The 17,176-nt window shown below is 41.0% G+C and overlaps 1 protein-coding gene across 5 annotated transcripts in view; it reads left to right on the top strand.

The window, feature by feature from the left end:
- MED12L (mediator complex subunit 12L) overlaps nt 1-17,176 on the top strand; it is a 140,284-nt gene that overhangs the window by 95,323 nt on the left and 27,785 nt on the right. For all 5 annotated transcript variants that reach the window (XM_083848914.1, XM_083848917.1, XM_083848915.1 and 2 more), the window contains 15 exons: nt 859-1,006; nt 1,603-1,721; nt 2,870-3,013; nt 3,565-3,728; nt 4,222-4,353; nt 5,465-5,692; nt 7,779-7,920; nt 8,773-8,893; nt 9,626-9,727; nt 11,036-11,149; nt 14,381-14,580; nt 15,150-15,338; nt 16,292-16,366; nt 16,489-16,679; nt 17,004-17,165. In XM_083848914.1, coding sequence (XP_083705040.1) covers nt 859-1,006; nt 1,603-1,721; nt 2,870-3,013; nt 3,565-3,728; nt 4,222-4,353; nt 5,465-5,692; nt 7,779-7,920; nt 8,773-8,893; nt 9,626-9,727; nt 11,036-11,149; nt 14,381-14,580; nt 15,150-15,338; nt 16,292-16,366; nt 16,489-16,679; nt 17,004-17,165 — 2,231 coding nt within the window. The remainder of the gene's footprint in view (nt 1-858; nt 1,007-1,602; nt 1,722-2,869; nt 3,014-3,564; nt 3,729-4,221; nt 4,354-5,464; nt 5,693-7,778; nt 7,921-8,772; nt 8,894-9,625; nt 9,728-11,035; nt 11,150-14,380; nt 14,581-15,149; nt 15,339-16,291; nt 16,367-16,488; nt 16,680-17,003; nt 17,166-17,176) is intronic.

Genomic DNA, 17,176 nt, shown 5'->3' with positions numbered 1-17,176 from the left:
AGAGAGACAGCTGCAAGTTCCAGGTGATGCTGTCAGTGCTTCTCCTTTTGTTTCCTCTAGAACAGAGAGTGAAATAGAATTTTATAGATAATTTGAGGTTTACTTCCTGCTTTTGACAGAGACACTATTTTTAAAAGAGGTCATGTATTTTGTAAGACTGCAACTTTCTGAGCGTACAGTGCACTTCCGCCTACTATCTTTTTGCCTTGTGATTTGTGTGGTGTGTGCTGTTTAGTATGACTTTTGTACACAGCCTTATCTCTTTGAAAACTTTAAGTAGTCTCATTCTGTAAAGAGAAACAGTCATTGGAGAAGGTAACTGCACGAAATATTTACACCTTATATGACTTGCAAATCAGTTCTCCAAGTTTTTAAGTTATTGTGCATCAACATTATAGAATATATTTTAGTAGAAGACTAAATATAACCATTTAGAATTTAAGTAAACTTAAATATGTCTGTTTCTTTTGTATGTACAGAACACAGTTTTGTTGGGCTGCATCTTCTTTTTAATGGATTTGTACATAGCAAGAGAAGTGATACAGTTTCTAGACATTTTGTCTTTTATTTACTGACTTGCTACTGAATATCAATCCATGGGCAGCTAAGGGTGATTATCCTTACGCATCTTCTGACTCTGTCTTCATAGATACTTATAGAATTCATAATACCAAGTTACATTTTTTCCCTCTGTATTTTAACCCTTGTCAGTGACTTCCTCCATATGAATAATCACATGAGGTGCTTTTTGTGATGAAGAGTTTGTTATTGTTTATTGCAGTCTGGGCTATTGGGTTTCTGCAACTGATAACAGAAACAGATAAAGAAAAGAGGCTTCACTCCTTCTGGTCTTTTCAGGATGAATCTTCAAGTCATGAGTGTAACCAGCGCATGATTCTTCTTTACGGTGTCGGTAAGGAGCGTGACGAAGCGAGACATCAATTGAAGAAGATTACCAAAGACATCCTGAAAATTCTGAATAAGAAGAGTACTACTGAAACGGGTGGTAAATGCTTTAACAGTGCTGTATGGTAGCCTGTAGAGAAGGTCATGGGAGCTGAGGTGCTCAGCAAGTTGGAAGCCGCGCATGTTGATCATGTAACTTGGCTTTCATCCCCTTCCCCATCACTGGGCGAGGTACCGCGTTCCCACAGCACGGGGTGCACCTGCTGTGCCGCGGCACCGGGACAGGAGAAGGCCGCTGTGGTTAGAAGTCCCTATGCTGTGGTTAGAAATCCCTATTTGACATTATAGCAATTTGGCTGTCAACATTGCCGTTAGGTTAAAGCCTCAAATACGAGATACTGGCCAGCCCTTACATACATATTCCTTACCTTCCTAGTAAAACAATGTGACTATTTTTCAGTTATTATTGAATGGCGCCTTCTTGCACTGGAATAACCTTAAAGTAGCTTTTACATTGTTACCTGCTATGCTCTGTATTTTCCCCAAGTATAACGGAAAACTGAGAGAAAAAAGGTTTTATGTAGTCATGAGTGAAGCTTTAAATTTTTTTAATTGTGTTATAAAGCAGTAATATTGCAGAGCTACTAGGGCTCCATTAAATATAAAATGACCAAAATAATATTTTTATCTGTTAAGTTGGGGATGAAGGGCAAAAAGCCAGGAAGAACAAACAAGAAGCATTTCCAACCCTTGAGACGGTATTCACAAAACTACAGCAACTGTCATATTTTGATCAACATCAGGTGACATCTCAGGTACTTCCCATGTATAAAGTTGTAGCCTTTTATATTCTGCCATAGAGAGATCAAATAGGAAGCGAATCTAGGTTTTTAGAAATGTTTTGTATGTACCAAGAATTTTGAGAGCACTGCTTCTTTGAAGGCAAGAGAAAAAAATGCTGCACTGGTATTTTAAAATATCTGCTTCAGTAGGTATTTGTTGTTTTGTTTTGGTTTGTTAGGACTTTTTTATTAATTTTAAGAAGCTTTGAGGGCTGTTACAGGTGTCATGATTTTTTAACTGAAAAATTTGAATTCAGTTTTACCTTTCAGTTAACATCGTTGTTTAGGGATCACTGGTAAATTAGATACCTATCAGTCAATCTCTCGTGTATGTAAAAGGTATGTTACTGCATCTGCGTGCATGAAGGATGGTGAGATATTTTCTGTGTGTTTGTGCAACAAACTGTCTGAGAAACAGATGGATAGTACAGTTTGTTCTTTTCTTGGTATTTAAATTTATAGTTAACATTTGCCGTTAAAAAACTGTATTAGTGGCTGACTTGAGAACATAACTTATTTTAAATGACAAGCCTGTTTTCCTGGTTTATATCAGGACTTGTGTGCAAATGTATCTGCATAGGTTTTCATTACTTCTAGTTACTGTTTTAAAGTATTTTTCAATAAACTCAGGCTAGCCTAAGAAACAAAGTAAAAGAAGTTCATGTTTGATACTTAATTTATAACACATCACTAGATCTGGTGTTTTGAATGAATTCATTACGTTTTGTTTGCAGGACATCGTTTGAGTAATTATTTCAATAAAAAAGCACAATACGGTAGGATGAAAATAGATTTTGTTTCTCCTTTAAACAAAAATTGAATTTTGAAAAGATCCCACAGAGTAAAATTAATTATTGTAGATATTAATAGCAATTTGACATTTAGCTGTAAAGCAGTAGACCAGCATTTTTCTGCGTTGTCTATGTAGCAAATAAAAGTGTTACAACTGACTTGCATGATGGTAAAGATATACTCTATACTTAGGCATGATTTGTTAGTGCTTTTATCTGCAAAATGCTGTAATTTGCTATTACCAATTAACAAATTTAGGATTTTTGGAACAGTAGTATATCTGAGAAGTCCTCAGTTACCATACAACTTTTCAACATTTATTTTCACAGATCTCCAGTAATGTTCTCGAACAAATAACTAGTTTTGCCTCAGGAACATCATACCATCTTCCCTTGGCTCACCATATACAACTTATCTTTGATCTCATGGAACCAGCACTGAACATCAATGGACTGATAGACTTTGCAATACAGGTAAGAAGAGTTAATTTTATTAATAGGTACATCAGGCAAAGCTGTGATACATTTTTAAGTAAAACCAGAAAAAAAAAACACAAACCAATTATATTCTCCTGATCTGCTGTCATAGGACTTTCTCTGTTTCGGTTTCCTAACCTCTGAAAAAACTACCCAGATACTTCCCCTTCTGTCCTACTCTCTGACCATTACGGGCAGTGGACAGATCTACTTTATTTTAAAAATATATTTATATAATTAATAAAAAACTGGATTATTTTAGCACTAAGTATTTTAGTATGGGCTTCACTGTTTCAGGTGCAAGCATCTTATTACACAGTAAAGCATGTAGGTGCCAGAAATGTTGTGTTCTTCTGAAAAATAGTTCTGAGGGACGTGTTCTGTACTTTAACAGTTGATTTTGCTGCCTCTTTCCCTTGTTCTTTAGCGAAAAAGATTTTGTTTTGGCTTGCCATATAGTATTTCCTTATTTTTTTTTTTAACACCTATTTTACATGTTTAAGTTGGAAGTTATTTTCAGCTGGTTGTTTTTGTGTATGTGTTTTTAGCTGCTGAACGAGCTGAGTGTTGTGGAGGCAGAGCTGCTGCTGAAGTCATCCAGCCTGGCAGGAAGCTACACAACAGGACTGTGTGTTTGCATTGTTGCTGTCCTGCGGCGTTATCACGCCTGTCTCATTCTCAACTCAGAGCAAACTGCACAAGTATTTGAAGGGTATGTGGCAGCTACACTTTTCCAAAAAAGTATTTCTGCTGTTCTCTTTTAAACAAAAAATGTGTGTAGGTTCAGGTAGTGAGACCAAGCAGTGCATGGCACTGGAAGCTGCTGCAGCAGCGCTGGAAGGCTGCAAGCAAGCTCAGGTCTGTGCTTGCTCTAGTGTCGAGCAGATGGCTCAACTCTGCAGCCTGCTCCTGCTGGTAGGACCTGCACCCTTGGTAGCCTAGGAACAGGTCGGAGTTGTGTATCTCAGTTTGCTACCCATTCACCCGATCCTTCCCTGGGCTCCCCTGTCTGGAGGGAGTTCTGTCCTCTCTGGAGCCCATGTAAACTCACAGGTGACACCAAACTTCAAACGACCCCATCAGTTTGTAGATGCAACATTTGTAATCGTGTTACCTAGCTAATGGGGTTTATACAATATGTAACAGTATGAGATGCATTTCTAAGGTGTGTTGGGATGAACTCAGAATGGTTTCTATCTTTGCAGGTTGTGTGGGGTGGTCAAGCATGTTGTTAATCCCTCAGAATGTTCCTCCCCAGAAAGGTGTATTTTAGCTTACCTCTATGACCTGTATGTATCCTGTAGTCACCTGAGAAGCAAGTTTGGAGACCTCTTCAGGTGGGTGGAAACGCGATTTTTCTTATTACTGCCTAACCTGTAGGCTGATGCAGACTCCTCTGTTTTCAGTTCAGTTTGCTTTCCGTGGAAAATACACCGTTGCCTTTGCTCCTTTACCTTTATGGATGAAATCCTATTGCATGTGCCAAGTGCGGCAGCACAGCACGTGGACCTGAGCCTGTGAAGTCCTTGTGTTTGTGCCAGTACCTGCCGTGGAGGAGCAATGGCCTGGGCCCTCCTCGCTGTGCTGTGGTTAGCAGTGCAGCGAGCACGTCTGGTGCAAGGGCAGTGGGGACCATCGGCGTTGGGTCAGCTGCTGAGGCAACCGTGACACAGCTTTGGACCCTCCTCTTGCCTTCGCTTTCATAGATTTTAATGTGGCTGGTTTGTTTTCCATAATGCTGCAACAGATTGACCAAAATTCTTCCAACATTGGATGGAAAATAACAAAATCAATGAACTTTGTGTGGATGCTGTTCCCAGCTATGGTATAAGATCTAACACTTGAGACAAACACTCCTTAGACTATTTTGTGTGTGAAATTTATGTTCTTCTCTAATAGTATTTTTCTGTTTCCACCACCACCACCACCACCACCAAAGAAAGCAAATTAACATATAGGTATTGCTAGCCTTTACTATTTCTTGGTCTTTTGTCATAATTTTTAATGCCAAAACATGACCTTTGTGTATCTTTTCTCTATTTACTGACCTCACCCTTCAAAAAGTTGTCAATTGTATCACATTATTACTAGATATGGGGCGGTGATTTAGATAAGTTCTTACATTTTTCTGTAACTAGTTCTGCTTACCACTGCTCCAGTTCATTGTGTCATAACAAATGAGGAGGGAGAGCAGTGTTAAGAAGCACCATTATAGCTCACTGGAAAGGCCTGTGGTGTTCTGGGAAGTTACTGCACAAAAGGAATGCATGTGCGTTCCTTTATCCAGCCACTCACCATGGCAGTAGATGTCATAGAAGCTTCTTATAAAAACGAGATTGTGTACAGAATGGTAATCAAACTAGGACTTTCTGATCCCACATGGTATGTTCAATAATATTTGTGCAAAATACTTTTTTTTTGGGCAACTCTCTCTTTTTTGGTCCTCAGTAGTGCCTGTTCTAAGGTGAAGCAAACAATATACAGCAATGTTCAGCCTTCAAATTCCAATCTGCTGTGGGACCCAGAGTTCATGCTAGATTTTATCGAGAATCCTTCAGCTCATAGCATTAACTACTCAATGCTGGGCAAGATCCTGAGTGATAACGCAGCCAACCGCTACAGCTTTGTCTGCAATGCACTAATGAATGTGTGTATGGGGCATCAAGATGCAGGAAGGTAAGGCAAACCCTTCTGGAATTGGAACTGTATGGATTTTTACATGGTACAGGTGAGGTTTCCTTTTGCCTGTTTGCTTTGTGTCTTTGTTGCAATTCTTTGTGTCTTTGTTGCAATTGTTTTCATTTGTTACTCTTTGTTATTGCTGAAAGTTTATTTTGTCAGTTTCCCTTGACTTTCATTCATAGAATCAATCTGCATAGTTTAACGAAAGGGATTAATGAGTAGGAAGTACTCACTGTAGGACAAGCAGTAAGCTTTTTGTATCAGTAGGTGTGCTGCATCGGGTAGGATGGCCCAGCACAATGCTTACCCATCAGATGCCTGTAAATGAAAGAAGGTTTTGCATTAGGTTGCTTCCTTCTTCTGATGCAATTGATATTTAAATCGTTAAATGTTGTAATTTAATTTTTCATAGTGAAATTCATCTTTGTGGGTAATATGTAATGTGTCAAAAAATCTTTTGTAAAAAGTATTAACTTTTATTAAGTAGAAGCTACTAGGGTTATAACAACTGTCGGTTACATTTTAAGAGTAGTTTAGACCTCCTGGCGCATGGTTCCATCAGCTCTCCAACAACTAAAGTTTAGGACGAGATCAGCACTTAGCAGGTTTTCCTGCTTTGTCTTGCAGTGGCTGTGTTCTGACACCAGCAGGTGCTGACTTTTGTCACCATACAGTGCAACTTCTGTCTGATCCTGTGTGTCACTTCTTGGATCTTACGGCTGTTAGATCTTTCTAGATGATCTCAAAGTACTGACAAGAAGTACAGTGAAGAACTCGTGAAGTAAATATACTAACATCAGTGTTGAGGTTTACACTGACAGTGTTTTCTTTCATAATTCATACATTCTTTTCTCAATTGCTTCCTCCTTCCTCTGTATATAGACCGTCTTCTTGTGCAAATGCGGCATTACAGTGTTGAAATTTTTTGCCCTAGTTTCTTGTTCTGCAGTCCCTGATGCAGGTTGAAGTGGGCACCGATTTTGGATCTAGCATTTATTCCTGCCTCCAGCACTTTTATTCCTCTTAAACAATGAAAATCACCAGAATTTGCTGTTCTGTTCTAATTATGTTCCAATTTTTAGTAAGGAATTCTTAGTCTTGATAGTTAGGCCTAGGTGCAGCAGTAGCTGACCATCTTTGTTAAGGTTACTGACAGATCACAAAACCGGAGGAAATGGGGATTTTTTTTCTTTTCCTGATCGGCTTCTGCCCAAAGCGTGTGCTGTTCCTGTACCCTTCTCCTCTTCCCCAGCCTGAAGCCATCCAGGAAATGGGGGGCATCTTTGGAGGGCAGAGCAACCGGCGATTCTGTAGACCAGCAACATCCAAATGTGGCTGAGCGAGTTTCGCTGTGCAACAGGGAAAAAATAACTTGCACTGGGATGAGTCAGCTCTGCTCTGTTTTCTGAAATGTTACCCAACTCTGAGTCACACACTGAATCACACGCTGCGCAGTATGCAGTCGGTCAAATGAAATCCATTCATGCCGCCTGATTTCGTGTCTCTCTCCTTCCCCCTAGGCCGCAGCACTGGCCTGGCGCCGTGCCCTGGGGGCTGGGGCCACGCACCACACGCTGCCCGGTGGCACCGCGGCGTGAGCGAGGACAGAGCTGCTGCCTGCAGGGCAGTGCTGAGGGGCGGGAGGGCGGGCGTCCGTCTGCACGGGGGGCTGCGGGCGTCCGTCTGCACGGGGGGCTGCGGGCGTCCGTCTGCATGGGGGGCTGCGGGCGGCGGGGCTTTGGCTCTCCGGCCCTCCTTCCGGGCAGCTTAGCGCAGGCAGGGGAGCGAGTACCAGGGCAAGGTGTACAGAGCTGGGCTTACAGAAAATAAAGGCCCCGTGCTGCTGTGTGTGAATGCAAGCTGCGGGCTACAAGTTGCGTGTTGTTTGTAGGTGCGGCAGTTGTCCGCAGCCGAATTGCACTAGGTTACATGTACCAGTAGCAGAATCACCTTTGGACATTACCCTCCCCTTAAGCAAGGAAACACCGGTTCAGCTGTCAAACACCGATTTCCTTTGACCTAAATATTAATTGTATTCAAAAGATCTTGCTTCTGTATTTGTTTTTCTCTTCTCTCGTAGGATTAATGACATAGCAAACCTTTGTGCGGAGCTGACGGCATGCTGCACGGTGCTGAGCTCAGAGTGGCTAGGGGTTGTCAAAGCTCTTTGCTGCTCTTCAAATCATGTGTGGGGTTTCAATGATCTGCTCTGCAGCGTCGATGTAAGTCCACGCTGTCTTCTGAAGTATCTGTTAAACTTATTTACCTCGGGTGCACTTAGAGGTATAGTAAGGTCTCCATTCAGTGCATAATGCTGGGCACAAAGTTAGTCCTATGTCCATTAGTTTTCAAGGCATTTCGTGAGATTCCTGATTGATTTTTATTCTTTCCTACATCTTCAGCATGAATGTAAAATTTGGGCAGTGCTTAGGGATTTCTCTTTATCAGCATTTTTTTCTTACTTTAATATGGAATGTTATGGAATATTGGAGGTGCTCTTGGAAAGGAGTAGATGTCAGCATACTTTTTCTGAAGTGCTGATGGATGTGTAAATAACTCTTTATTTTAAAGACCCTGTGTCTGGTGTTGGCTCTTAAATTGTAGAGTTTGTGGTACATTTTGCTGTTCTTTACTCACCTGATACAAGTTACCATAGCCTTGTTAAGTCAGCAGGATTATGGTGCCTAATGTTATTCAATATCTGATCCAATATATTGATCTGTAGTTTAGGAACAGATTGCAGCTGTGTACATTGGAGACATATTTTTGTCCTTAAGCTCAGGAATGAGTGTTGGTGTTATCAATTTTTATAAAGTGATAAAATTTTCCCAGATTTTTGTAAGACGAGTGGGTTTTATTTTGGAATTTATTTGTGCTGTTTGTAATAGGTCTGTGTTAAAATTAAGTTCAAAGCTATCATTATTTGTCATTAAAAGTTTGGTAATGCACTAAAATGTGGAGACAGATCCTTATGTGTATACATTTTACTGTTTATTCTAATAGTTAATTCTGTAATAATCATGGCAGCGAGGTGTGCACTGTCATGTGAAGCATCGCAATGTTTTTCTTTCCAGGTGAGTGACCTGTCATTCCACGATTCCCTGGCCACTTTCATTGCTATATTGATTGCCCGGCAGTGCTTTTCTCTGGAGGATGTAGTTCAGCACGTTGCACTGCCTTCTCTTCTTGCAGCTGGTAAGAATGTATCAAGAGAAAAACTTAGAACAAAAAACTTAAGACTTTTTAGTGAGCTTCCAATGATTGAATAAGTAGTGAAACACCACCTGTTGTACGTTACAGCATGTATGTCCCCGCAGTTTGCAGAAGGAGTGATGCCAGGTTAGATCAGAGAACCCACAGCTGACAAGTGCTGTCAGAGTTGCTGACAATGCTCTGTCCTCTTCTGTTATGCAATATCACCAAATGTCTGCCAGATCTACTTGGGTTGTGCTATGAAACATTTTGGAAGCTCACCCATTCTATGTATCTTCTGTAGCCCACAGTGTGCATTTCTCTCTCATTTCCTTCTGGCATCAGTGCCTGATGTTGACATTTTCTCTCTGGCACCATCTTTGCATCTACCCAGGAGTACAGTGGCTATGGTCCCCGTTGTTGGCCACATTACATTTCTTTTCATTTTCTGTCTGGATTTGTTTTTCTTATTTCTTCATTGGCTATCAAAAGCCAGTTTAGCCATGTATTCTTTTCTGCCATTAATTAGGTCTCTTGCTTAACAAAAATCATACTGTTCTTTCCTGTTTTTTTTTTTCTTTTTAATGACTGAAGGCCATAAATGCTGATTCCTGTTGATGAAATTATTGTATTTGCATTTAAAATGGGGCTGTGAATTAGAACCTTTCCAGGCCTGCCAGCGTGACTTGTGAGGTCCTGGGTAGATGCCCAATGTCCATGTCCCATATTCCATAGCCTGCGGGGATCCAGATGCTGAGCCTGGGGCCAGGATGACCTGTCGGCTCCTCCTGCACCTCTTCAGGACACCCCAGGTCTGCCTCTTTCCACAGGAAACGGGTAAGCTGCCTGCTGCATGGTCCTTTCATTTCAGAATCTGGATGGTTTTTGGTGGCTTCAGATTTCATATGTGAAAATATCCATGGTGCAATTAGAAATTACAGCCTGCTTAAAATCACGGATTTTTCACTAGTTAAAAGGTGATGTATGCTATTCTTATTTGTTTGAAAAATGTCCTGTGTGCCCGTGCTGCATGTGGGTCATCCTGCAGTGATACAGAACAGTGATACAGACTTCTATTGCGTATGGCTCAGCTGACCGTGTCAGAAAGGTGGTAGATTGGTCTTTCCTTTCTCCCTCCCTATCTTTCAGTCTGTGTATCTTCTCCTTGAAGTCAGAAAAAGCATTCACTGATGGCTTTTGCAGTCTGCTTCTGAGCTGTAGGATTAGGCTTAACTGTGCAACAGGCATTTATATTAATTAATTTTGCCTCATTTGTTACGAAGACTAGGCAAAGGAAGTCATTTCCTACATCTGCGAAGTCAAAACCAAAATACACTTCAGCGTCTCATTGTGGCTAAATTCGCTGTTTATATAGAAACAGTGAAATGACAGGCTCCTTTTTCTATTTAAGTAATTATAGCTGATTTTAATATTTGTTATTAATACATCACAACAATGTGGCATGGGTTAACCCTGGTGGGCAGCTGAACCCCACTCAACTGCTCACTCTCTACACCCTAGGGGAGTAGAGAATTGGAAATGCAGAAGTGAGAAAACTCGTGGGTTGAGATTAAGACAGTTTAATACATAAAACCGAAGCTGCACATGCAAGCAAAGTAAAACAAGGAATTCATTCACTACTTCCCATTGGTAGGCAGATGTTCAGCCATTTCCAAGAAAGCAAGGCTCAACATGCGTAAAGTTTTTTTCGGAAGACAAATGCCATCACTCTGACATGCCCTCAGTGCCCTCTGACTGTCCACCCCCCACCAACTTCTTGTGCGTCCTCAGCCTCCTTGCTGGCAGGGCAGTGTGAGAAACAGAAAGGCCTTGACTTTGTAAGGACTGCTCAGCAGCAACAAAAACATCACTGTTATCACCACTGTTTTCATTTCAAATCCAAAACATAGCACCATGCGAGCTACTACGAAGAAAACTAACTATCTCAGCCAAAACCGGAATACCATGTACCCCACTTGATTTTAATGACTTACCCATTGGTCTTCAGCTTCAGTTATGACATTCAATTCTTCATTCAGTTATTGTGCTTCTATAGCTGTTTTGGATGAAAAGGATTTTGTACGAAGGAAATTTTAGATGCTAAAGCATAAACATTTTCCACAAGATTTGCTCTTCTTTCCATAGGGAAATTATTTCCTGGAATTCGTTCTTCTTGTGATCGTCACCTCTTGGCTGCTGCTCACAACAGTATAGAAGTGGGAGCTGTATTTGCAGTCCTAAAAGCAATTTTGATGCTTGGTAAGATTATGCAGAGTCATGCATAATGTTTTTGCTCTAGGGCTTGGGTTAAAGTTGTACAGTGCTACTTCACATATACTGGGAAAGAAAAGCGCCGGTGACAGAAGAAAAACGTAGATGCTGTCTGTGCTTCTGTAGCATGTGAGTAGTGTTTCCCCCACAGGTCAAGAGACAGATTTTTCTCTGGTGAGTCAGCCCCAGCTGATGAACCTTTAAGCAGATGTGGCTTTTTCACATTTTGACCTCCCCTGCCACCAAGTCCCAGTAGACTTCAAATTCAGGCAAGTCACGCTCAAGTATATAGAGGAAATAAGGTCTCAGATCACTTTTCCCACCTTTTTCTGTGCTTTCCACAAATTGTGTCTGTCAGTCATTGAGAAACTTAAAAAAGAATCACTACTAAGCAACTCTCCATGAACAAGGAGTGTATTATTTATTCAAACAAATAACTATCTCAGAGTTTTGATTTGGCTTAAGTTCAGGTAAAGCTCTGGGGAGCTACGGTGATGTGTATTTTTGGAGCTAAGTAAATGTCCAATTAAACAAACAAGATCTCCCAGATGTGCATATACCAGCAGAGGTATACCTCCAGCTAGAGTACTAATGTTATGTTCTCTGTTGGCCAGTGTCTCAGAACTCTCAAAAACCTCATAGTCCTTAATGACGTGACTATACTGGGAAAGAAGTTAAGGAAATAGCTAGCAGGGATGGACTGATAGATTGAAAGTGAGCTTGGAATACGTTTATGGCCATTATCTATGTTCTCTTGCTTTTCAGAGTGCTGAGATCTGCTATTTTTCTTCACTAATACTGTGCAGTGTGAACACTTGCTGTTTCATCCCTACACAGGGACATGGTTTGAATAGGGTCTTGATGCAGGGTGATAAGAAGGAAGATCTGGACACAGAGTTTATTTTTGTCTTCACTGCAACTCATCTCCTATACTCAAAATATTATATTTGGAAGATGTCCCTTTTTGGCACCCTGCATTGTTTAAAAATTATACTTGATAGGCTGAGAAAAAGCAACAGATATGTGATAACTGTTTTTTCTAACATGGATTTCTAATCAAGAAGCTTCATCAGCACAGAATTGCAACAGTCCCTACCCACAGTGAAAGATGATGTTGTGCAGGTAACTGCTCTAGGGTGTAATAAATGTCTTCACAAGTTTTATCAAAGTGTTCAGGGATGGTGTTAGCTTCATGTGTGCCTCGGTATCGATCTCTTCGTCGTATTGTTTGCCTGCCAGCTTCCTCCCACGTGTCCATCACAGGTGCAGATTTCGGGCCTTACATGGTTGCCTGATATGGTTCACAAGATAATGAGGTGCTTGAGTGCAGGGAGGCTGTGGGTGGCCATTTTGCTGCTGCTGTCTGTTCACACGTGTTGTCCTTTGGCCCAATTCCCATATCCCTCGTAATGAGCCTGTCCTGCTCTTTGGGTTCTGCAGGGCTATGTGTCTGCTCTACCTGCCATTGGTTCAGTGGTACACGGGTGTTTGGATTTGCCTGGATTTGGGGGAATAGGAGGATAATACCTGCTTTCACTTCGCAGGATATGTTCTATTTTTTTCTTTTGCTATTGGCCTATTAGAAAATGATTTATATTCTGTCTCAGGAGTGACAGCACTCCTTAATCTGTCTCACCCCTCTGTAAGGAGTTGATCCCTGGTGCTGCAGTGGGCCGGTCAGGGGAGGTCAGGGCAGCAGCGTGCTCGCTGCAGTGAGGGCTGGGTGAGCCTGGTGGTCCAGTTGTGCAGAGCTGACCCAGGGAGGGGGATGAAATGTCACAGCCCGTCCTGCAGGCTGGTTTGTCACAGCACATTGGGACTCTGGTTTTGCTAAGGTGTTAGATATGAGATCAGTCTTGTTACAGAAGGATTGTGTGCCATTTACCTAAGAGTCATTCTCTAGTTAAGAAACTAGGGTGGGTTTGCAGGTATTGACTGTTTTTGTTAGCAGTACCTCTATTAAAAACTCATTTTTTGTCTGGGATAATGCAGTACCAGGGAACACAAACAGAGATGGGAAAACTGAGTGCACAGGAGGACCCGGTGCACCATGGTGCTTTGGGCACTCTGTGTAAGTGTGTGGCAATCAGGCATGTGGCCACAGCTCCTGAAAGGCGTATTTACGCTGTCAGTCTCCTTATTTTAATGTTTTGCTGGTAGTTGTCGATTTTAGGAATATATCCTAGCATAATGTATAACCAGAGGCCATGGTGCGGAAGTGTGTGTTTAAAAGAGTAAATATTTAATGTGGCACTGAAACAAACCATTTTGCCTTGTCATGCCATATTAGTTGATAGTAAACTGAGAGGTTTTCTGGGGGATAACTATCATATATGGTCAAACAGGTATGATCCACAGGAGTTTGTGCTGACTGAACACATTTGGCTATATTAGCCTGCTTCACCTGCACGCTCCTGGAAGGCCTCGCAGGCTCTAGGGTGTTATGTGCAGTAGTTTGGGCTATTTTCTCCACTTCTACGTGCTGTAGTTGCATCTACTTTCTTGTCCACGGTTGCAAAGCCTTACACATCAGTTTTAACATAAATTGTTACAGGTCTGATTTTTTGTGTCATGTCCTAACTGCTTTTCCTTGCTCCATTGGTCACCCTGGCTTGTTTCAGGCAGATGATGGCGTAGAGCTGAGCTGGTGCCTTGTGGGGAGGATCAGCTCTCCCATGTTTGCCAGGGCTCCCTCACCATGTGCTGCCCTTTTCCATTCCCATGAAGGTCCATCCCTCTGGTGGAGAAGTTCATAGTAAGATGACTGAGGGCACCATCAGTCGAGACTTGTCTCTTGATCTGTGGAGTGTTAATAAATCAAAGTAAGAGAGAAGACTTGGAAAAATCAGACATCTGAGAACAATGAGTAACTCAACACTTCCTTATCTGCCAAAGCAAGGCCGTGCACTCACAGGTGCTCCACTTTCCTGTGGAGCACGGTGGTTTTAGTTGTGTTTGATCTGTATAAATCTTTTTCTGCTTCTGAAATATCCATCAAAAAGATACTATGCAAAATGAAGCAAATGGACAATACTTTGGCCGTAGTGATTTTCAGATCACTAAAACTTATTGCTGCCTTTTTTTTTTTTTCTTTTTGAAAGCAAGTGCTTCACTCCTGTTTTATTCCTCAGCTAGCCTGTGCCTGTGCGGATGTCCCTGTCTAGAGGCATGGGGCCTTGGATGAAGTTCACTCTGTACTTCTGTGGTTCTGCTCTGCAGGTGATGCCGAGATTGGCAGCAACAGTGTCAACCCCATGAAGAGTGAGGACTTCACTATGAGAGGCTTATTAGAAGACCTCAATGAGGATGAAATGTGGGGTTCCTCTCACACACTGAAATCATGTGGAAAAGCTGTTTCCATAGAAACCGCTAGTTTAAGCGAGTATGCTAGATATGTGCTAAGAACTATTTGCCAGCAGGTAATTTGTAAAAACTACTCTTCTGTCTTCATTTAGAGAATCAATGGTATTTTATTTGAAAAGGATAACGTATTTTGGTATAAAATGAATGCTGAAATATTTAAATATTTGAGTTCTCTTTGGGTTTCCTGTTTTGGAGCAGAGACATTTAATAGACTGAGTAGTATGTTAGTGGGGGAAAAAATGGCTTAAGTTAGTTGTTGGCATCTCCCTATGCTCTACCAGATCTGAGGTATTTTTCCTACCTGACTCTCAAGCACTTTGAGAAGACAGTAGGACCACTCCATCAGCTGTCTGTTCAAAGTGCTTTTACAGTAGTCTTTGTTTTATTACAAAGTTGCTTTCAAACTATAGAAGTTCTTCAAAGCTTGGAAGAAATTCATTTTTGAAAACAGTTAACAGTCATACTTTCAGGTGGTACTGAATGACAGATGACATTTCTAATCTCAGATAAACCATATTTCCCTTTAAGTTTGGCATGTAGAAAAGCACTTTTCTGCTTAGCTTAACAAAAGTTAATATTTGAACATTGAAACTATCTTCTGAATCTGTTATCTGGTTACTTACAGGAATGGGTTGGAGAACACTGTTTAAAAGAACCTGAGAGGCTGTGCACAGACAAAGATCTTATTTTGGATCCTGTTCTTTCAAACAAACAAGCACAGAAACTTCTTCAACTTATCTGCTATCCTCATGGTATTAAAGAATGCACTGAGGGGGACAACCCTCAGAGGCAGCACATCAAACGCATACTTCAGGTAATGCAGTGGAGAAAAAGAAGGTGCAAAAACCACCTGTGAGGTACTAACTCGTAACTTGTCATTCAGCAGCAGCACAAAGTGATGTTGATTTGCAGTTCCTGGTGCAATCAAGCATTAGATTCTTCTTTAAACATTATATGTGCTCAGGATCTCTAGTCTTTGCTGTAAACATCTTGCAGAATTCTGGTACCTCTACCTCTGATTTCACAGTTCTGGAGGAAACAAGTGTGCTGCATGCTCATTGTTACTGTTTATCATTGTCAGCCATTAGGGAGCTGCTGAAAAGGGAGCTGCTTTTGGGGATGTTTAGGTGGAGATGCATACTGTCTCAGTAGGACTCTATGACAGCAGTGGCTTGAAAGACACTCCTGCTCTGTGGAAAAGGCTCAAATGCAATCCACATGGTCCTTAATTGATCACTTCTTCAAATTCAACTATAGGACTATTTCATTCCTCAAACTTACAAAATGGATTTTCTGTGAAATCTCAACTGTGTCAAGTCAGCAATAGCCAGACCAGGACAAAAATTGGTTGGTGTTCTGCAAAACAGTCACTTTAGCTGCTGGGTTTACTTTAATCATGTCTAGATGGCCTTGTACTAAATACAAACGTGTCTATTTGGATGGCAATGCCATGGTTAAATATAATTGTTAAAGAACAAACTAAGTGCATTTTCTGTATTTGTATTTAACTAAACTCGTGTTTTGCAGAGAGCAGGATTTTTATTCAGAAAAGTTGCACAGTTACTGAGTAATGTTGGACCATTAACGTAGTTTCTTGAACAGGTCTGATGTTCTGGAATGTCATTAGATTGTTAAAAAGAGTATTGATTGTGATTATCTGCTTATAAGAAGGCTTTTGCATATAATACATTCAATTATGAGATATTTTTTTCCCCTTAGACCTTTGAAGTGTTGACACCTGTATTTGTAATGTTAATTCTTTCACAGAATTTAGACCAATGGACCCTCCGTCAGTCTTGGCTGGAGCTGCAACTAATGATCAAGCAGTGCATGAAGGAGTCTGTGAGTATTTGTTTTCAAACTTACTTTTTTGCATTAAATATTTAGATAAGAATGTTAAATTTTAACGTAGTCCATGAGCAAACATACCATGAATGTGCTAGTTTGCTTATGTTTTACTGTAGGGTTCTGGGTCTGTGGCTGAAATGAACAGCTTGTTGGATAATATTGCAAAGGCGACAATAGAGGTGTTTCAGCAATCCGCTGATCTAAACAATAACTCTTCTAACTCTGGTATAGGCCTCTTCAATCCAAACTCTGTTGGAAATGCTGACACAAGTAATACAAGACAGAATGGTAAAAAGACATTCCTAAGGTATTTTCTGTAGCACCTTTTTAATTATTTTAGCCAACGTGATGCTTAATTGTGCATAGATTGCCTAGACTTTTTGCACTTGAAGCAGGAATGTACAGAAACGAGTTACCTGAAGGTTACTTCTATTTACTTTTGTTTAACAATAAATATAGTTGCTATTCTTGAATTTTTGGAAACCAGAAATTATGATTGTTCAGTCCACACTAGTTACTCCAGACGTGTTGTGCCAACTGCTTTATTAAAGCAGTTCAGTTTTTTAACAGCTAGTACTGGTTGCAAAACTACATGGATATTTTGGCTGAAATACGTTTGCTCTGTTTCTAGTTCTTCTGAGCGGCGAGGAGTGTGGCTGGTGGCTCCCTTGATTGCAAAACTGCCTACCTCAGTTCAAGGTAGGGTCTTGAAAGCTGCGGGAGAGGAGCTGGAGAAAGGACAACATTTGGGGTCATCTTCTAAGAAGGAAAGAGATAGACAGAAGCAAAAGAGGTATGACCTTG

The sequence above is a fragment of the Anser anser genome (genome assembly GCF_964211835.1).
Source record: "Anser anser genome assembly, chromosome: 9".
Taxonomy (NCBI): Eukaryota; Metazoa; Chordata; class Aves; order Anseriformes; family Anatidae; genus Anser; species Anser anser.
This window is presented reverse-complemented; position numbering and strand designations above follow the sequence as displayed.